Consider the following 22,400-nt stretch of genomic DNA (forward strand, 5'->3'; position numbering starts at 1 on the left):
TTAAGAGCTCATGCATGAAAATGTCAGAATTCTCTGGGGCCTGGTGTTTTAGAAGAGCATAGCTTGTGGTTTGACTTGTTACATGAGAGGAGGATGGGGAACAGTTGTAGGTAATTTTCACATATTGTTGCTATTGATTTCCCCCCTTTTGAACTGTTTGACTTGGGTTTTTTCATGTTCTGTATAATTGTATTTGTTTTCTACTTCTGTTCATTTTTTCCTTTCATTTAGCCTTATAATTTTCCCTGGTATTTATTAAATGGCTCATTTGCAGGTCCACATTTTTTTTTTTGCTTTTCTTTGTGTCCCTCAGCTATATTTAGCAAGCTTGCACCATGGCAGATAATAGGGAACAGGCAGTAGAGACCTTTGCGCTGCTTCTCTCTTGACGGTTCTGACGGCAGTCTGAAGTCCTTGAGCACTTCTCGGTGAATACAGATGAAGTCTGCATCGTGCCTGTTTTTGTCAGTCTCTGGCAAGTCAAGGTGAGCAGCTCAATATGAGTGAGAAATCAGGATTTACAAAGTACCCTTCTTTAAACGGAATGAAGTGCTGAGCTCACATCATGCAACGCAAAGTTCTCAAGGACAGGCTGCTTTCTACAGCTAGGAGTGTTGGTAGACTGCTGGGAGACCATTTGTATCTTCAGCTATCAGGTTTACAGTGGACCCGTTGTAATTGCTTCACATGGTTGGAGAGCATTATATGTTGCTACAAGACATGCGTACCTTCTTCTTTTACCTTTATCCTCGCCTTGAAGTGAATATCAAGCACAGGAGGTTTTATTACCCAATTCCATATGTTTCTTAAATCTGTATTCATCTTGCAAATGTACAGCACATGTGTAGATGGGAGCGATATTCATCTGTAACTTGAGGCCCTCTCTGGCCATTTAGAGAAGCTCAGAGAAGGGTGCAGTGCTGTCCATTTAGCGCAAACCAGGAGAGACGCCAATCAGTAGCACATTCACCCGATACCATGCTCCGAATGGGCAGAGCTCTCCGCACTAACCTTATAGTACTGAGCGCTGCCAGACCCTGAAATACTGCACAGATTTGTTTTCAAGCATGAAATATCTCCAAAGTCAACAGTGCGCACAACTTTGGCAAAGTCAGTGTCCCATAAACGATTCGATCATTATTTATATATGTTTTCATACTGTATATTGTTGAAATAACAAATTGCGGTCGAAGAACATATTTTTCACTTGGAGTTAATATTTCATGAAGAGATAACATTTGGTAGTCGAACTTCTGTTTCGAAGAAGTGAAATTTCATCTCTTGTAAACAGCTAACGCTCGTGTATAAAATACATATGAAAGATTCTTTCTCAGCTGCCTTGTCAAAATAATTGTATTAAATTGCAACCATTAATGTCAACTTAGCATCAGCATATTTAAGCATATATTCAAAATATTTATATACAGTCGCTGTGCTCGTTTTACATCACTGGTGGTTCGACCGGCTTGGATTTAATGAATGTTTTCAGAAGACCTCCGATTCAGTGAGGGCCCTAACCCTTGCTGTTTGGGGTCCTGGCTGCAGACCTTTGTACTGAAGTGGCTGCTTTGCTCTGTCTGTCTTGCAGTAGAGTGGAGCTGCTTGAAGGACTTCTCTTTGCTGGCCGGGGAAATGATCCTGGATAATCTGCAGTCTCAGAGGTGCACAATCTCAGGGCTCACTACGGTAAATGCCAAACCGCTCCACTGAGCAGCCTCCCAACACCACCCCCCGCTAGGCCGACATTTAGCAAAGTAGAGGGCGGGTCCTGACATTTTTATTCAGCACTCTTGGCAGTAACGCCAAATCGGCCATTCCTCTGACAACAGCCGCCAGTCATTAAGCGTAATTTGTCTGGTATTCGTGATCTGCGATACACAAAGGAATAAGCAGACAGCATAAAGGATTTTCGCGAGTTCTCATGTGGAGAGATCTGAGGAGATTGGCTGCATGCGAGGGAAGCTAAGGTGCAATCCGCGGTAATTTCCCGCCAGATCGCTGAGGGTCAGGGGTCAGATAGGGGCTCCGCTCTGCCTGTCTGCCGGCCCCCGGCCCCGCAGGGGGTCTGTGCCCAGCGGTGACCTCTCTCTCCTCGGTTGGGCCATTCAGCCAGGAGGTCAAACCCCTTGTAGACACCCATCCTTCTCTGCTGCCATTCAGCTCCACCTCATGGAGAGGAGCATCTTCAGTCACCCCTCCCTACATACAGAGGCGACTACACCCACTCACTTTGTATGCAGCACATTTGCAAAAATAACATGCGATCAGCATATTGCCTTTTATACACAACATAAATAAGGAGATTTATTTCAGCTTGATGGCGCTGTGTTGATACCATTCTAGCAAAGACAGAATGAGTAATCACCTTCTCTGTTTTGCATTGTGGCAGGGAAGGACTTATTATGTTCAAGTCTCTGCCTATAATATGAAGGGCTGGAGTCCAGCACAACCATCTCTGCCTCCTTCAGCTGCCCCGTCCAGTAAGTTTATCACATGACTTATCATATGATTTTATTTGGCGAAGAAACGCTGCCTTGAAGTAGTCAGTTCAATATTACTGCTCCCAGTATTGTGGTGGTAATTTAAAAATACTCCAACCTTTGGTTTTGGACGTGCAGTTCGGCCACTGGTAAACAATAGTACAGTCTGTTCGTTTATTTTTTTATGTAAGATGTTTACCTTTAAACACTAGTGACAGAGAATCAAAAATACTCAGTCACGAAGATGGCCTGAAAACCTTCATCCTTGAAGGCAGAGAATGTCTTTCAGTTTATAGTCGGAATCTGCTTCAAAGTTTCAGTATCTGTTTTGTCTCCGTGGAACGTGGAAGTTGATTTATTTCATGAAAGCCGGAGGAAGCATACAAGCGGTGGCATTCTAATAATCTGTAGATTTGAAAAGGCAAAGATTTGCCGCAGCCTGCCGCAGTGTGCAAGAGTAATGCCCCGTGCGTCATGTGAGGTTATATTAAACACGACAGAGAGATGAGGCCGGATTCGTTCATTACTCTGTGGGCCCCCTGAGACGTGTTTAGGTGATGTCTCTCATCCATTACTGTTCCCAGACTGGAGAGATTGTGAGGGGCGCGAGCCAAAGTACCGGGGCCACATCGAAGCCATGGAGCGGTTGCTGCAGCAGGTTCGAGCCACACACCAGCATTACAGCGCCGGAGGTGAGGGTAGGGGGAGCTGAGGGGCGGGGGAGGTGCGCCGGGGCGGGGGAGGTGCACCGGGGCGGGGGAGGTGCACCGGGGCGGGGGAGGTGCACCCGGGTGGCCATGCTGGTGCCAGCATATTCATCAGCAGGACATGGCAGCACATCTGTTTTCAATTTGCTTACTCACCTTAACAGTTGATTCTGCGCAGGACTCCCAGGACCCCCTGTCTGTCTTCCCCCCTGTCTGTCTACCCCCTGTCTGCCGCTCTCTGTCTATCACCCTCATCTTCCTACACATTCCCTGGCTTTGCCAGGTATGCGCAGAATTGCCAGGGTTATAAGATGTTTTATTGTGTATTCTGAGGAATATCCAAACAAGGGAGAATCAGTGACCATATAGCAGTAGAAACAAAACGACGCTTAAAAAAATCTTCGGTTCTTGTCTCTCCCAAAAATAGGGTTATAGCAAGTTTACAGGGGTTTAAAGTAAGCTTTTGTTAACTGAGCTAAGACAGAAAATACCCAATCCATGGAGGAATATTCATGGGCTTTCATAAGAAGGGAATTGCCATGACATTGGCTAATGTCAGCAGATGAGTGAAAATGTTTGCACCGTTATTTTCCTGCTTCAGAGTCAGAACGATAGCTTGTGCGGCCTTTCAGGAAAAGGAACGGCATCGGTTTCATGTATGTGGCTCTGGCTCAAAGGTTTGGTGCTTTGTAAAGCAGAAGATGAACACTGAACACTTTTATCCAGTTTCAGACTTTCTATTTGCCAAACTCACTTAATGCTTGCAATTTAGCTAATAGTTTTTGAATAATGTCAGAGGAATGTTCATCTCCAAAAACAACTGTGATTAATTGGGATTAAATATTAAAAACTGTAGTATAAAAATCTTATCTTGTATCCTGAACTCGTTGAGATTATCGCATTCAGTATAATGTTGTAGTTCACTTTGGCCTTTGTGTGGCTTAAAGAGAGAAATGGGGGAAGAAAAAAGTGGAATATGTTCTAGTTGAAAGATTTTAAGTTAATGAGCCAAAACATATTAAATCATTTGAAATGTTAAGATTGATGTCATTATCGCAAACTGAGGTGATCACTTCTCAGTTTATGAGATTATAAGGGACAGCTCACTGCTTTTAATTGAATAAAATCACTGGCAGTTGGTAACAGAGACGAGGTTTGCGATAACACGTAATTACCAAGCTGAAAGAATTATGTTACTGGAAAATGCCTGTCAAGTACAGTATTCCCATGTCTTCCAGAAGTGAATATGAAATGATAAGTTTGCCTATAATAATTCCACTTTTTAATGTGATTGGATGATTATATCAGCTGTACAAAGCCATGTCAGGGTACTTGTGCTTTCAAAGTGCTGCCCTTTCATTTGTGTCTGAATGCGCAAATAAGCCAAATCTGATATTTTAGATGGTTTGATAGCTACCTCTCCACTGCGAAAGCTTGTTCACAGGTATGACAGCATCTACTGCCACAGCTTTACTCACTTATTCTGATTTTAGCCGGTTGCATTTGTATTAGAGTGAGTAAACGGAGCGTGGAAGAATTTTTTTATTGAAGTAATTCTTTCTGAAATAGCATTTTCGGTATCATTTTTCAGGACACACACACTGCTCTGCTTCATAGCCCTGTATTTGTAAAGGGGGGGGGGGGAAGGGGGAGGTGAATGCTTTTTGGTTTACACTTATCTTGTTGTCTGCTCATTTCCCATGTTGCCCGTACACTAGTGCTTTTGCAGAGTGGCGGCCAGTGGACTCTCAGCAGAGTGAAAACACCTCTTTGCAGCGAGCAGGCGGGATGCAGCCCGCCGTCCATAGGCTGAGGCCTGCGTCTCGCGACTGCGGGGAGGCCTGGCCTCTTGCCGGCCGCTAATCCACAGTGGCGGATAGAGGTCGGCTGTTTTTGGTGCTGACAGTGCCCCGCTACTCACACACACTGGCTCCATTACCAAACTATATACGACCGCGTTCAGGAAGAAGAAAAAGTGTTCATCACTCATCTGTTTATGAGTCAACACTAATGATGTCAGAGGGAGAGTGGGCCAGCCTCACTAGCTATACTGTATAATTGATTTTATATAAAAGACTTCATTTTGTTTGAGAATTGGGTCCTTTTTTCAGCCATGCTATTTCAAGTGTTGGACAGACACTCCCATTGCCTCCCACTAAGAAAAAAAAAATGTCATAAAACCCACTTTCTCCAAACTCTAGTCAGAATTTACTACAAGAGTAAACATCCTTCAGAATTTAAAAGTACTGCTGTTATGTGCAAAATATTCTTAATTTTAACTTAACATCATTTTTGTAGCAGTAGTACAAATTTGCCTGAAGGAGATAGGAATGTGGACGTCATGCTGATATTTGTACTTCAACTCGGTGATGGTACGTTTATGCTGATAGTAATTTGGGAGATTCAGGTTGGTGCTGTGTGATCTGAAGTGACCAGATAAAAGTCAAGTTTAACACACAGTTATTGAAATGATGAGACACTGAAAGAGTCGCCCGCAGTGTTGTATACGAGGGGGGATATTTACGCAGTAAATATGTCTGTGTGTGTGTGTGTGTGTGTGTGTGTCCATCTGTCTCCATGCGCGTGCTTGTGTGGTTTCATATTTACACAGTTTATTTTTGGAGAGCCAGTGTTCGAAAATAAATCTGCAAAATTAATCAGTACTGGTACAATGACACTACTATAAAATCCTGAGAAAAATACATTCATTGAAGGAGAGGTTATCTTAATTTATGATGTGTATATGTGGGGCTGAGAGTCTGCTTACAGACTAAGGGGTGTGTGGCGCACACAGCGCTCTGTGTTCCTGCCTGAGACACAGTGACCCCCCCCCCCCCCCCGCCATTCCGCCCCCCAGCCCAGCTGGCTCTCACAGGCACTCTCTGCCCAGTTATATAAGCTGCTTCTGTCAGAAGGAGCTGGAAAGTCTTGCCCGTGATCATTACAGATGAGCCCTCTACCTTTGCGAGTGTTGAAAAGGCCCTGTTGACCTGTTCTAAATTACTAAAAGTTATGGATAATGTTCCATTCTTCCCCTCTCCTTATGTTTCTCTAATGTTCCCTCTCAGAGCAGCGAAACTTTACGATTATGTTTTGTTTGCAGAGTAGGCAGATGGAGTGCCACCTCATTAATCAAAGCCATCCATTTTTTTTCACTTCTCATAAATGAAAATAAGTATTTATTTATTAGCCATGACATCTGGGCCGCATAACAGGCCAACGCACTCATGTCATGTAATCCACTTGTCAAAACAATTTAACGCGCTGAACTGAAAATAATATAGATTAACAACGAGAGCTAATTTTGTTGTGTGAATCGCATTTCGACACAATGGATGACCAGGAAAGCCGTAGAATATAAATAAACTAAGTTCACTTTCATCATTGCAGATCATCTGCTGTATCTTCATACTGAGCATTATTCACAATCTAGACTTCATAAGTAACCGTGTCACAGCCCTTGGATGGATTTTTTTCTTGGAATACGTTGTGGCTTTGTCAACGGCGTAATTTCTGTGTTTTTAAATTTATAAAATCTCCAGAACCTTATTGGGTTGTGTTGTTTCTTTACCATAGTCTATGGAAACTTAAGTGGACTTCAGCAGGTGCTGATTAGTGATTTACCTTTATCTCCATTTCTCACGCACAGACAACACCAGATGACATTTTAATGATGTCCCAGTATTCTTGAAAAATTGGTCTTTTAAGCGCTGTAAATATGACTTAATTTTGACTGCAGCTTCGGCATTTTAAAACTGTCCGATATGAAATGCTGTGCACTTTTAGTGTCACACTGTACAATTAACTATAATAGGGTGAAATGCCATTGATATAATTTGCCACTTTTCCTAAGTATGTAGCATTGGTGTTATTAATTCTCAGTGTCTGCCTGGTATGCGAATCGTAGGAATCTCTTTCAGAACTTTTTAATTACTGAAATGTTTGAGTGGGATTACAGTTCCAAATTGATTATTTACAGCTGAGATACTTTGAAACAGTGGCTTTGTGAGAAGAAATTGAATTATCCCTGGGTTTGTTAGACGAGCTGAGGTGATTCAGTACAACAGAAATCCATCTCGGGAGATCTGGATGATAGGTAGTGTGATCTATATCTGACGCATAAACAGATTTTCTGCAGAGTGAACTGTTTCGTCTGCCAGCCGTTTGCATGAGAGCAGTTGCAGGATGCTTAATTTCAAGGGAGTCTGAAGATTGCCATCACTGAAATGCGTGGCTGATCGGACAGCAGGAACTGAGAGATACAGTTTGCAGCTGAAAACACAGAGATAGCTCGTCAGTCAGGAGAGCTCTGTTGGGTTGAGGACATTTTATTTAAAAAGTGAAACAACACTTTAAGGTTTTGAGGAATCATGGTGGTGCAGTAGGTGGGCACTGTTGTCTCATAGCTTTAGGATCAGGGTTCAGGTCCTAGCCATGGCTCCATGTGTGTGGAGTTTGCATCTTCTCCTTGTGTTGTTGTGGGGTTTCCTTCCTGGGTTTCTCCCCACAGTCGAAAAACATGCCACGGTGAGTGGGAGTTACCGAATTGCCCATCACCTGAATGATGTGTTTATGCGCTCTGTGGTGGGTTATCACCCAATTCTAGGTTATTCCCTACATTGTATCTGCACTTTCAGGGATATGCTTCGGACCCCTATGACCCTGAATAGGACGAGGAATCACTCACTGGTCAAATGTGTTTTTCATTTTCTACCATCCCTGTGCCAGTGGTTTATCCAGGTCAAATTTCCTGATATGTCTTTGTTTGAGCATAGATGTCAGCGTGTGTGTTTCAATCAAATGGCTTCTCTTTGTGCTTCTGTTTCTTAGATACATCGAAGCTTCAGAACCCCAGCCGGAAGCAGTCTGTATCCCGAAGCCTTAAACACCTTTTCCATTCTTCAAACAAATTTGTAAAGACATTGAAAAGGTCACTATGGTAGCATTTTGTCCCTTCTTACATTGTTTTTTTTAATTTCATGTACAAGTTTAGCGATTTAGTTATTATATATATATATATATATATATATATATATATATATATATATATATATATATATATATATATATATATATATATATATATGTATATATAACATGAGAGCATTTCACCTATGTGTTATATTATTAATAATAACACAAGATGAGTAAAAACGTCTAGCTGAGATGATAATATCTAGCCTTCAGCCCATTACAGGTATTACATTGTCTTTTCATAAGTCGGCTTTGGAGAAACGCCACACCTAATCAGTTTATTTGGCTTCTAACCTATTCCTTGTGTGTAATTACGCCGGTCGAGACTGTATTTCAGCCTGCTCTGGCACAGCCCGGCGTGACATAATGAAATCAGCCGCTCTCCTAATCTCATTATTTGCAGGGGTCTCTATGTGGCAGCAGTGTTCTATCACAAGGACAGTCTTCTGGTGACCAACGAGGACCAGATCCCCATCGTGGAGATCGATGACTCCTACAGCAGCTCCTTCATGCAGGACTTTCTGTGGTTCGCTAAGGTATGGTGGGATACTGTCCTTCTGTCTAAGTAAACTATACCGTGGAGGACATAGAAGAATGATTGGATAGGTGTGTCATAGGCAATATATTTAGCCTGCAGCAGTAGAGCATATGCTGCGATAGATTGGCGCCCCATCCCTGGTTGTTCCCTGCCTTGCACCCAACGCCTCTGGGATAGGGTCCCAACCCCCCGAACCCTGAATAGGGCAATCGGTTACAGAAAATGGATAGATGGATGGCTAGAGCAAATGGAAAATGCACTCGCATTTACAGAGTATCTCTCTCTCTCTCTATGTGCGTTTGTGTGTTCATGCATATATGCATGCATGTGTAATCTGGGCCCATGACTGACTCCTCCTGTGCTGAATGGCAGCTCTCCTGCATGTGGGAGGACGTGCGGTGGCTGAGACAGAGCATGTCCGTCTCCATGTCCTCCTCGTCCACGCTGCAGGCCCGCCAGAAGATGCTGGCTGCTGCTGGCCAGCTCCAGGTCAGTGTTGGCTCCGTCAAACGAGCCTTCGCTTATTATCAACCACTTCACAGAGCCGGGAGATGCCTGTCGATCCTCTCTGTCGATCACCCCGAGCTAGTCCATCGAAAGTCTGCCACATGCAGTGACACGTAGCCTGTTTTTCAGCAGCCATCTGAGGCTGCATTACTCACTCGCTTTGGGTTTTTTTGGTATCTTGTTGCTTGGGAAACTGTTAATGTGCAGATTTAAAGGAAAGCAGATTGGTGCGAACAGAAATGTCACATATAGTTGGGTTACACCTTACACAATGGGGCAAAGGAACTTGTTATCAAATTTTTGTATTGCATACAGCATGTAGTATGACCACGTAATCCATGTCGGGGGGGGTCGCTATGAGCTACTTCAGGTTTTACAAACTACTGTAAAACTGAAGGGATCCTGTGCTTGGCTGATCAGTTCAATTCTTCTTGTGCCTTTTACTGATTCGTATCCTTGATTGAAAGATCTGTTTTGCATTAACATTAGTAACACATGGGTGTTTATAGGAGACTGACCAATCAGCACACACCAAGAACTAGGTGCCAAAGTGGAATCCAGGTCTTTTTAATTGAAATGGCATTATGCAAACCCTGTCCGGCCCCCCCGGGACAGGGATTAGATAGTCATACTAACAGCATCTGATCTGCTTTTTGTGACTCTGCATAATTTCATCCAGTGTAGGTTCAGAGTAAGAGTAGTAATGCTACAGCATTTAGTAAGACCTTTTAGTAAGACGGATTTTATCATGTTGTACCACTGAATTTTCAGTCATGCTGTTCCCACAGCATCCCAGCTGCCAGATTGCTACCCCCCTCTACAAGCCCGAATCATTACTTTGCTCATCTGAATGAATTGTCTGAAGGCACAGTCTAATGAGGATTTGGGTCTGTTTACCAGCTCATTATGAGGGGGAAATGAAACAATTAATCAGAGAGCTTGGTAGCTGACAGTAGCACTGTGCCTCTGGAGTGCTCACGCGCTGCTGTTGTCTAAGAAATGACACGCCTCAGGAAAACAAGAGAGCCTGCTAGAGACTTAAAAGCTTGAACGTTTTTCCACTCTCCTGTAATCCCTGCAGGTTTCTTTGGGGCACTTTTACTGTTTTTCTTTCCTGTGCCTGGCTCATCGTTTTGTCAGATGTCAAAATTGTCACATGACTGCCCCGCAGAATCTCCTAGGCACGCACAACCTGGGCCGTGTCTACTACGAGCCCATCAAAGATAGGCACGGGAACGTCCTCCTGGTGACCATCAGAGAGGTGGAGAGCCTCTACTTCTTCAATGGAAAATGGATGCAGGTGTCCAAGCTGCAGAGTCAGAGGAAGTCGCTCTCCACTCCGGAAGAGCCCACGGCGCTTGACATCCTGCTCATCACCATTCAGGCACGTCGCCAGCTGCTGTTCTGACACACAAGGCCCTCTCGTGATGCGGGGCTACTTCCTGTGGGCTCCCAGATGTTCGGTTTCTAACTAAAATGTCTAACTGAACCGTATGTGTTCTTCAGGATATTTTGGCCTACCAGAGACGCAGTCAGCACCGGCTCTCGTCTGGGCTCTACTTGGGTTTCCTGAAGTTGAGCAGTTCTGTGGACCAGATCAAGGTGCTGGTTCCTCAAAGGGTGCCCAACATGCTGTGCCACTACAAGATCAGGGACAACTGGAATGTCTCACGGTGAGCTTCCGACACCCATGTTCAACGGATGATGTCATGTTTTTTTTTTTTTTTAATACTGCATGTCACAATGAGACACTGCTGTGCGTTACTTGCTCGGGAAACAAAGGGAACAAGGGTCGCCCTGTTCTTGTCGCCAGCGATTGTCTTACTTCGTGATGTGCAACCACAGCCTGAGCATGTTTTATGCGACCGGCCCCCGCCGTCGCAGTCGGTGCTCCAGAAGGCTTGCTGAGGAATCCCGCCCCATTCAGTACTCCTTGTAAAAGGAAGCCCCTCGTGTGGGGCTGTTTATTTGGGCTCTGTCAGATATTATTCCTCTTAACTGGGCCTGTAGCAGCCAGATAGAAGTATTTCTGCAATGCCGGCTGGCTGCAGCATGTGGATTCTTGGAAGCCAGACGAACGCAGGCGTACACTTGAGAGTGTGAGATGAAAGACAGAGAAAATCAAGCCGCGTGCGTGTTTTTTTTTTTCTTCATTCCAAATAAGACAGCCTATTGAAAACCCGAAAGGCACATCGGCTACATGCTGCATAGTACTACGTGGTGCGTAATGTGTTTCACTCTTGAATCAAGCAACTTGAGTATTTAATTTAAGATTCAAATTCCAAAGCAGGGATATTTCCATGCGAAAGGTCTTGGCGACACTCTTCGAGGTCTCCGGTGCAATTTTTCAGTGTGGCAATTTATCACGCTACCCCAATGCCTCGCAGACAGGAAAACTCGGATGAGAAAAAAACACCCTCAATGCCTGAATTTAGAAGGAAGCGAAGGAGAATGTATAGCGACAGAAAAGGGGTGGGTGGGGGGGGCTGGGGGGGGTTTCTTCGCTGGGGTTTTAAGTAATCACTCTTCAGCGTGAGCACACATACTTTTCTTCACATGGACATTTTTAATAGGCAAAACAAAAATGTTATTTGTTTTTGTTCTGTGAATGAACTATTTATTTATTGTAATCTCAGGTCAGAGCTTTGACCCCACTAGGTAGGTCTAGACAGGGAGCATATTATCCAACCACTCAATGTGGCAGTAAAACACTAAATTTACTATTGCTTTCCATGCGTCGCACTGGGGCAGTCCGCAGGAGGCCGGCGTGTCCCAGACGTGGGGCGCACACGATATGATGCCCATTTTCAGCCCAAGGGAAAAATCTCTGTTTTTTCTTTTCCATAAACATGCCTCACGGGCAGTGGTGTGCCCCCTTGTGCTGGAACAAACTGCTTTCAGTGTGTATCTGTCACTCACTCATTCTGTCTTGCTGTTCAGGCATCTACAAAGAAACTGCTGAATTAGAACCCAAGACGCAGGACTCAGCGATGTAGTTAAATTGAAGTTTAAAAAAAAAAAAAAAGAATGAAAATTATTTTGAACGTCGTTTCTTCATACCATTGATAGTGCTGCCTGCTAATTGTAATCAGCCTTCTTTTTATGTTTAGCACATCAGAATACTAACCATTATTTTTAATCAAGGAAAATGTTTTACAGTTATATATTTTTTTCTTTTTGCAATAATTCATAACCTCAAAAGAGACATTGAATATAATGTTTTGTTAGGCGAGACCGGGAAAAGGTTTTTATGCTTTCCGGGCAGATATTTTATCCACATTTTCATATTTTATAACGGTTTAGTTTAGTGGAATATTTGGCCCAAAGTAACAGCATAGTCCCCATTGTTCTTAAGTTGAAGCGCAATTGAGTGTTACTGTGTCTTGGGGATCAGCGTACGCCATAATACTTCAGTGTCAGACAGGACATTAGTGCAAATATATGGCTGACGCTGAATGTACTTTAATACTTCGAGCACCGATTATGCTACAGATGCCAGGACTGAAGTGAGATGTAAAAGGCATGCAGTCACTCTGGGGCTAAAATCACGCTTTGTGCTTCCTTACGCTGACCGTCTCTCCTTGATGCTTAGGGATGAGTGGGACTGGCTGCAGAGGTTGTCTGGCCCAGCGCATGTGGAAAGCGTGGATCAGACCAGCGACTGCCCCAACCCGCTCTTCCTCCACGAGCTCCAGATGGCCGTGAAAGGCTTGCTCAAACAGATCAATCTACCTCTGCACCAGGTACTTCACGAGCCGCAGGCACATGAGCGTGGCCCAGAGGTCACTCGTTTTTCTCTTTCCTTATCTGCGGTTCGGTAAAGGGCCGTGCGAGATACTCTTTCCGACATCGCAGCGTTCCCACATGCCCATCAGAGCTCTCATTCTGTCAAAAACATGCAGAGCAGCGAAGAGCTGATTAAGTCCGTGTGTCACATGTGGGAAGGAAGCGAAGTCTCCACCGCCGTCATTCAGGCGCTCCGAAACCTGGGTCCCGTCATCCCAGACTTTTCGAAAACACAAGACCGCTCATGCACGCCAGAAGTCTGGAGTCTCGGCTAATGCCAACTGTCGACGCTCCCCTTCTGCCGAAACATCCTGAGCTTGTGAAAATGTGTTTTTTCCCGTGACCTGTGAAATGAATCACGGCGAATGCGGTGGACTTTCGCCGGCCCGCTCGCAGATCACTCTCGCGTTCAGCCACCGCGGTCCGTGCCGTTTCCCCTATTGCTCAGAGGTTTATTGCCGCTTTTATATCAGCTCTACATTCTGTGCTCTGAGTCATAAAGTGTATTTTCCACAGCCTCACCGTTAAGCTTTACTGCCGTATGTCTCGCGGAGAATCCGGCAGCAACGTTTCTCAAATGCTCCCTATTGTGTAGATAATGAAAGCTAAGTGTTGCAAATTGGAGAGAAAGGCGGGACGTTTTGTGCTCCGTTAAGCCGAAGCGTTTGCCATTATCCTGATCTGCCCGATCCGCTCGGGTTTGTTGGGAAGTGTGGACAATTCACAAAATAGTGCTCTTTTGTGTGCACACACCCACACACGTATGCTTGCATATACAGTACTGCGCATTGGTCAGGCAGACTGACCGCATAAATGACAGGTTGTGTAAAAGTGCAGGCCCGTAATATGTGCAGGTATGCGAGGTCCCCGTGCCATTCTGTAACCCTCTAACCCCCTACTTGTGTGCGTGTGTCCCTCTGCAGGCCAAGCACTTCCGTCTCTACACACAGGAGGTGCTGGAGCTGGGTCACAATGTGTCCTTTCTTCTTCTGCTACCCGCCTCAGACGACGTCTGCACTGCCCCGGGACAGACTAATCCTTACACCCTGCACTCGGGGTTCCTCAACCTCCCTCTTCAAATGTTTGAGCTAGGTAGACTGGCTTCTGTTTCGGCTACAATATTAGCTCAGTGGCCTTATAAAAATTCACAGATTCCTATCTGTTCGCCTGGCTCCCAATGGGCTGCCAATAAATCACCGGCACAGCACTGGCTGCGGCCTGCCCTACAAGCCATTTGGCGAGGTACACCTGTAGAGAGAATGGCAAATTGTTAATGTCTCTGTTACACTCATGTATTTGTGTACCTTCAGCAAAATGCTTCACATCTGCATGTAGGTCAGAGATTAGAAATATATATATTATATGCTTTAATAAAAACACATGTACATATTGGGTATAGCAGCAGTTTTCTTGCATTTGATCTGGAATTTATAGTCTTTTATTACGTACTATATAATCAGGAAAATACTTGCTTGAGCCATCCCCTTTAATGTTTGGACAACAGAATTATTATAATTTGTAATATATATATATGTGTGTGTGTGTGTGTGTGTGTGTGTGTGTGTGTATGTGTGTGTGTGTTTTTATCTATACATTTTATTTATATATGTCATGTTATGTATGTACTCCACACTTTATGATGTTTGTATTTTATGAAGCAGTTATTTATATTTGTGAAGCGTCTTTCTAAGTGTGAGGTCTCAGACTTATTTAATGCATGCTCTTTGTCAATCTGCTCTTTGTTTTGCAGTTCACTTTTGCACTTACAAGGAGAAGTTTATCAGTCTGTACTGTCGCCTGTCCTCCGTGCTGGACCTCGACGCACTCATTACTCAGCAGGCCGTACGAGAAGCCATCTCAGACACAGAAATTGCAACTGCCAAGCAGAGGCAGCAGCATATTCTGGATTTCATACAGGTATTTCATTAAACATATTGCTGTTCTAGTAATCGTCATAGCTCTGTGTTGTTAAATTTCTTTGCACATAAATATCACTTATCTGCACCTATATAAGAATATAGGCAGAATGCTGAAGATATTGTGAGTTATGTATATCTGGCATTTAGAATTTAAAAAGGGCAAAAACAGCATTTTACAACAGGTATTGAACAATTAGGTATTGATGCTATAAAATATAAAGGCTAAACAATAAACATTTAATCAATAAAAAGCTACAAAGAATTCTCTGTTTTTTTCTGAATTTAAAATGAATTGTCATCTGCAATTTGTTTTGTAAAGAACTAATCCAGCATTGTTGCTACGGTCTTTGTGATAAATAGAGATAAACCACAAAACTGCACAGAGCATTTTTATATTCTCGCCTCCAAGAACTTTGGAAGAGGTTCAGGAAAACTAGTTTAGACTCTTAGTGTGATGGAGAATGTTATGCCTGTTTTGTTTGTGTCTGCTTAAAACTACAGCATTGTCAGTTATTGAAGACATGATTATCTTAGGCTAACTTTACTAACCTAAGGTACAATATTAAAACAGTTTATTTTACTTCTAATTCAAACTCTTAGCTAATTTTCAGCTAGACCAGTTTCCACATTGCAGCCTTTCCTCCAATGAAGTTATCACTGTGTCCAAGCAGAATACAATATGTTCCCATCAGGGAACAGACAGGGCTGTGACCATATCGAGCTGCCCAATATCTTGCTTTTTATAAATAGTATATTGCATCACTATTGTAAAAGTGTGCATTTCACAGGATAAACGTTCATCTGTTGGGGAAACGCAGGTTAGCGTCACCATTTGTCTGATTCTTCTAGTCTGATTTTAAAGTACTAAATATCCATACCCTGTTAACTTCTGCAGGAATGTCATTCCGTCATCAAATACTGCAGTACAATTTATCTCTGTTAATGAACAGCGACAGATAACGTTCCACATGTCAGCTTTACGTATCGCTGGAAATTAACTCGAATGCGAACTCCGGTGGGACGGATATCATTTCTATCCATCTCTTTCTTCTCGCTGCTCGGTTATCGTCGAGTAGCTGCTCTCAGACCCCAACGCCAGATGCCCCGTGGCCCCATTTTTTCTTTCAACCGAATCTCCTGATTTATTAAATGGGAAATGTCACTCGATGGCCTCTATAGATTGCTTTCCGCCAGCTCCGCAGTCTGTCTTGGTGCCAGACGGCCGCCATGGCCAAGAATTCCGCCCCGGTGTCCGACACTATCATTCTCTTTGCATGTCCCTGCTTAAATCCCACGAATCAGTGATCACTAGTCACGTTTCAAGGGGTTGGGTGTAGCAGCAGTGTTTCTTGAATGTGATCTGGAATTTCATGTGTTTTATTACGTATAATCAGGATATGTTTGCTTGTGCCATCGCCTATAATGTTTGGACGATATAATTTTGACCACCAAATGTCAAATTCTTATAATTTGTAAAAACTTGTCCTAATAGCTCGATCCATAAATGTTCAATTTTAATAAAATTATGAGCATGTAAGAAAATCCCCCAGAAGGGTTCACACAGTTCTCTCCCAGTCATCTGAATCCATGTCTTCCAAAATACTCACTCCTGATGTCAAAACTCATTCCCATCGCATGGAGAACTCACATATTCTGCCAGAAAGAGGTCTAAATGTTCCTAGAAGTTTATTTAAGCTTGCCTTAATGAAATAAGCACCCCTTGTCAATGGGATTTCAAAAGGGAATTTTCCTGGTTACTTGGTGCGACAGAAATTGTAAACTCAGCAATAAAGTAGAATTTCTGGAAGCTTCCAACACAGATAAGATGGGGAACACGTTGTGATTTAGAATCCAGCCCACTTTTGGTACAGCACAGAGTATTCTTTAGTAACAGCCTTATTTTGATAGGTAAGACAGATTTTCGTTCTCAGAACTATGTTACGTCTGAAAAAGTCATCTTTGCTGTTAAAGGAGATGTCTTATTATGTTCACCAAAACTTAGAAGACAGATTGTTATTTCCGCAGTGATAAAATCATTGGTGTAGATGACAAGTCTTTCTGCTGTAGGTGTAGTTAGTCATGGTGAGTATGTTTAAGATGTAGGGATCTCTCACATAGCGTTTTACTGAATCACAGACCAGAACGGATTTCACATGGAGAAATGAATGTTGAATGCGGTGGAATAACCACAAAAGCAATGGAGCCATATTCACTGCTTCAGTCAGGTTCAATCATCACTCCTCATCTAGCCTAAAACAGTTATTGGAATTCAGTGGAGTAAAATAAATGTGTCTTTGTATGAGACTGAATGAGGATGTGAAAGTCATCACCTTTATAAAAAATTTATTCACTTTTTCAAGATTATCTCTGTTCTGTAGCTTGTATTACAACAGTGTATTTTTTTTACTTGAATATAGACAGGTTTGTCTATTGAATTGTCTATGGTTTGTCGAAGAATCTGTGAAGTTGGCATGTAGCCGAAGTGACGATGGACTTGTACCTCGTCTGTGATGGTAGTTTGTTGAAGAGTTAGCTGATGGGGTGAGTGGGATCTCCAGCCATCTTGTCAAGTCTCTTCTTCACCCTGGCAGTGAAGGTGCTTTTTTATATATATAGAGTGTTCATCTCTTCAGTGTAGTAGACCACTTGCTCCAGTTTAGTCTTGGAAACTCGGGGAATAGGGGTATGGGCACCAATGGGATGGTCAGCATACTTGCATGATAACTGAGTAGAAGTTCATGACGATGGGATGTGAGATGTTCTACGTAGAGGTTCCTGTGCTAGGGTAGGAAGAGCAGTCTCTGGGCTTTTCTAGTGATGTAGGTGATGATAAAGTCCCACCTAAATGTGTTAGATATGGTGTTCCTCAGAAATTCAACTGAGTCATCATTGCAGAGAAATAATAATAATACCTTCATTAAAGTGCAGTGCACTGGAGCAGTGGGTCGCCATTTGGTCTGACGCTTCAGGGGTTTGCTTCCGTCCCCGGCTGTGTATGTGTGATTTGCATGTTCTTTTTGCGATAGACACGAATTTAGGTCCAGGGTGTTCTTGGAACGTATATGCATATGTCTGTCCTTGGTGCATATGTTTTGCTCTTCTGTTCTGTAGAACTGGAATTTCACGAGTCTCACTGACATCATCACTGGTTAATATACTGTGCTGGAAAGGTTATCATCCATGTGAAAGGCCAGAGCAGAACCCTGGCAGCTCACCATTGGTTATTGAGCGGTCTTTGTTGTTGGCCATATGCAGCAGATGGACGAGATGTGGAGGGACATGCGCTGGATCACAGAGGCCTTGCAGTACGCCCGCTATAAGCAGCCCCTTGGTGGAGTTCCCATTACCTGGCTGGTGGACCCTGCCATCGAGCCCACCATGCAGAAGAATGACTCCACCTCCTCAAACATGGACTACCTCCCCACCCCCTCCCCCTCACCAGAGATGCGCAGACGAAAGGGTGTGAATGGTAATTCTTTTTTTACCCAAGAGTATTCCCATTACCTTCAAACCATCCAATTTCTCAAAACCATTCACTCTATATTCCATGTAAATTCCATGTTTGTCGATACTAATTTAAATATATTTATAACTCATCAATTGCGAATTACCTATGCTGATATTTGTTCTTCTAGACTCCCAGCCTGGTTCAGATGAAGAGGGATGTTCTGAGGTGTTCCTCCCCACGGACAGCGACTACGACTCCAGCGATGCTCTAAGTCCGCGGGATCTGGACCTGGTGTACTCCTCCTCGCAAGATATATCCCAGCAGGCCGTGTATGCCCTGAGTGGCAGTGCCCCTGATGTCCTGCAGGTGCATGACGTGAAGTACAGCGTTTACCGGAAGGACTCGGAGGCCGAATCCTGCACCAGGAATATGGAGAGTTTGATGCTGACAGGTTATTCCACCAAGCCCGCTAACCAGGTGTCCTGCAGCAAGACTCCACCGAATCCTCCTGCCAGGAGGAAGATGCTAGCCAAGGCGCAGACCCAGCAGAGCAATGCTGGAGTGCCACAGCGCTGGCTGCGGGTCCAGAGCGAGAGCCTGGGTACCTCGCTGTCAGAAGGCATCTACACACAGCAGCACGACGCCGACCTGCCCCTGGAATCCACTTCCACCTCCTCCGTTGGCTTTTTCACAGACCTGCTGCAGGGCTCCGTCTCATCTCACGCTACCTACAGCTTAGAAGGCTTGAAGGGCATGAGAAGGGAGTCCAGGCAGAATGTACGCCGGATCTACGTGGAGCCCTGCAAGCAGACCTCGCCCGGTGCAGATCCTCGAGGCTGGACCCTGGATATTGGTGGGTGTAGTGCCACCCCCACTGCATTCGAAACTAGTGTGGCTCAAGACACTGACTCAGATGACCAAACCAACGCCCAAGTGTCTGAGATACTTAGTAGCACACTTTAGAAACAGGCAGCAGGATGACCCAACAGACAACGCGGCATTCTCATAGTCACCCATTTTTCACCACTGCCTCTTTCCACGATAGCACGTGAATGAGACACATAGCTGAATGAAGTTCACTTTTTAAGTAAACGTATACAGAACATAATTGGATATAGAATCCTTACAATAGAATGTATAAAGACTGATGTTGCTGGTCAACTATTTTAAAAATGTAAAATCTATGGCTTTGACTGTTAAAACAATAATAATCAATGCAGCCTGATCTGACGCACTGCTCTTACTTTCAGACTTGAATATCTGCCTCCATTTGAGGCTGTAACACCAATAGGTAACTGAACAATAGATTAGATAAAATGTGATCTTTCTGTGAATTGGCATGTTGCGGTTAATTCAGAGTGATAATAACATGCCAAACAAGCAGGTCTTTGCATCCTTTTTAGCACACACACACACACACACACACACACACACACACACACACACACACACACACACATATATATATATATATATATATATATATATATATATGCGCTCTTTGTAACACGTTACAGCGTTACATTGATGATGCCACTTACCAAATGATACAATTGGTCACTTGTTTCTTACCGTTCAGCCCCTTACGCAGCCGGATATACACCGAAGCAGTGCTTTGGGATTCAAACACACCACCCTCTGGCCACGAATGAGCCCCTTAGCTATAATTTCCAAAACGAATGGAAGAGACATTGTCTGCTCTTGCCAGTGAAGACGGTGCTCGTTGGTTGTCAGAAAGCAGGTAGTTTGAGTGAAAGCAGAAAGAAAAAGACGAACTCCACAATGCCATTATGGTTCCTTAGAGGGAACTGGTGTTTACAGCCTCACTTGGCTCTAACTCTGCTCACCCAAGACTGTTTTTGCAATCAACATTCCACTTGGGTCAGCGCTCCTTGCTCCCATAACGTCCATTCAGATTCGTCCCGCATAGTGATATTTACACCAAATCAGCTGATTTATATTGATCCAGTCAGATCTCGTGTTACTTTAAATGTTAGTGTTCTGCATCGGGAAAAAAAAAGAAATGTGTTATGAGCATGAGGTCGTTTTGTGCTGCGTGTATCTTGGTACTCGGCTGTACCATTATGAAGTTTTAAGGAAGTGCACTGAGCAGGGTTAAACCGTTTACGAAGGGACAAGTGGACAGTGGTATCAGCCTTCGAACTGCGCAGCTGTTGCCGATTGCTGTTCTTCAAGCCATTGTAGGTGTTTGTAGTGTGCAAGTCCTTATATGTTGAACTGTACGTGTGTTTTGAAATTCCCTGCCGATGTCCTCTTATTCACGAACACGCCCAGGATTTAATGTGGCTTTTCTATATTCTTCCATCGTTGTGCATTTTGTTATGGACCAAACACTCCACTGGTGTTATTTCAAAACTAGGGTTTTCATTCCCCCAACATAAAACTCAGCATCCCAACCTGCCAGTGCTACTTCCTTGTCACCAGCATGGGCATTATAGTGACAAGAGAAATGTGTGAATATATTTTGGTCTTTTACCACTACAATGTTACTGTTTTCATGCTTTCTGGAATATATATATATATATATATATACTATCTGTTACAAATCTGGCAGCTTTGAAAATATTCTAGTGATGATGGCAAATTTGCCTGTTGGTCCCTTGCAATGTTATTATGAATTGTTAATGCTGCAGTGTATGTAAAAATCGCAGGTCTTTGCACAATGTGCTTCTGTTTTGTTATTGTATTACCCAAAGTAAATAATAGTGTACCTTCCATCAGCATATTTATATAGTATCTTGAATTATATTTTATTCACAAAATGCATATTCCATTTGCACTACTGTAACTGTTTTGTGAATTTTGAGGAATTTTGTATAAATTAGACTTTTTTTAAGAAGTTCACAAAATTATATTTAATCACATTATGCATTGCAGATTCCTCGGTCATTAAGTTTGTGTTCATTGATAGCTCTGTTTCCTCAGGAAAAAAAATGTGTAACTTCTTGAAATGATATTTAATATAGTGTATTTTATTTTTATATCTATGTATGTATTCCCCTTGGGCCACCAAATCTAGATATATGACTGTACAGGTCTTTTCCTTCCTCCCCATAGCATTTTTGCTGAAAACTGCTCTAGGAGACAGTGTTACACACGGTCCGCCGTAACACCTGAAAGTTGCTTTATTTTGGAGCAGCATTTTCACCTGTGTTGCAGCGTTTTAAATTATAAAGATATCTGTCACACACCCTGCTGCTTTCCCTGCCCTCTGCCACGCCTCCATTAAAAAAAAAGTTGATTGTTTCAAATTTTTGGTCTTTTTTTTCCATTTGGACTTTTCTATGGTTCTGGGGCTCTAAGAGTATCATTCAGACCACTTCAAACGTTAGAGCCGTCCATCGTAAGTCTGGTACTTTACTGCCATCTCTATTGCATTGCTTAACACCCTAGTGCTATGTCCTTAGTCTACATGCAGCCAGTGGGTTTACACAGTAGGCAGGGCCAAGGATCATGCGCGCCAACATAACAACCCGAATGGTGTCGATGATATCATGCTTCTCTGAGACTTCACATAGTAAATACCAGTCTACTTACTATATTTCCTTTGGCTGATCCTCTCAAGTCATCACCTGCTACCTATTCATTGCTTGGGTCTCTTGTCCATGGTTTAATTTGAAAGAAAACATAAAAATATCCATGTGATTATTCACAGAAATGTTCAGAATGTCTCTCTCTTTTTTTGGGAATGAGCAATGTTCCAGAGTGAATATTAAATTTAATGTATCTCCATTCATTCATGAGGCAAAATTTCCAACAGGTTTATCAAACCATTGACTCAGCCTTTATAATGGAACCATCAACCAGGCATGACAGTTCATCCTTCCAAATAGTTTTAAAAGTGGAAGGTCCGTTGAGTATAACTGTTAATACACTGAGATCATCCATTGTGTGAATTAACTCGGATAAAGTGGATGACTGATAATTTTCAAGTTCTGAGAGAGCATTAATTTGTTTAACTTCACAGCTGGACGTCTTAACATAGTACTGCATTGAATATGTTCATTCATTATTCAGGGA

The 22,400-nt window shown here is 43.2% G+C and overlaps 1 protein-coding gene across 3 annotated transcripts in view; it reads left to right on the forward strand.

Moving 5' to 3' along the window:
- ankfn1 (ankyrin repeat and fibronectin type III domain containing 1) overlaps nt 1–21,631 on the forward strand; it is a 129,362-nt gene extending 107,731 nt beyond the window's left edge. For all 3 annotated transcript variants that reach the window (XM_049015562.1, XM_049015564.1, XM_049015565.1), the window contains 13 exons: nt 1,589–1,686; nt 2,390–2,480; nt 3,065–3,172; nt 8,018–8,117; nt 8,565–8,697; nt 9,072–9,188; nt 10,378–10,590; nt 10,713–10,879; nt 12,799–12,949; nt 13,916–14,084; nt 14,743–14,909; nt 18,167–18,380; nt 18,547–21,631. In XM_049015562.1, the coding sequence (XP_048871519.1) occupies nt 1,589–1,686; nt 2,390–2,480; nt 3,065–3,172; nt 8,018–8,117; nt 8,565–8,697; nt 9,072–9,188; nt 10,378–10,590; nt 10,713–10,879; nt 12,799–12,949; nt 13,916–14,084; nt 14,743–14,909; nt 18,167–18,380; nt 18,547–19,322 (2,504 nt within the window). In that variant the 3' untranslated portion in view covers nt 19,323–21,631. The remainder of the gene's footprint in view (nt 1–1,588; nt 1,687–2,389; nt 2,481–3,064; nt 3,173–8,017; nt 8,118–8,564; nt 8,698–9,071; nt 9,189–10,377; nt 10,591–10,712; nt 10,880–12,798; nt 12,950–13,915; nt 14,085–14,742; nt 14,910–18,166; nt 18,381–18,546) is intronic.
- Nucleotides 21,632–22,400: the final 769 nt, after the last annotated feature.

Source organism: Brienomyrus brachyistius, chromosome 5 (genome assembly GCF_023856365.1).
Source record: "Brienomyrus brachyistius isolate T26 chromosome 5, BBRACH_0.4, whole genome shotgun sequence".
Taxonomy (NCBI): Eukaryota; Metazoa; Chordata; class Actinopteri; order Osteoglossiformes; family Mormyridae; genus Brienomyrus; species Brienomyrus brachyistius.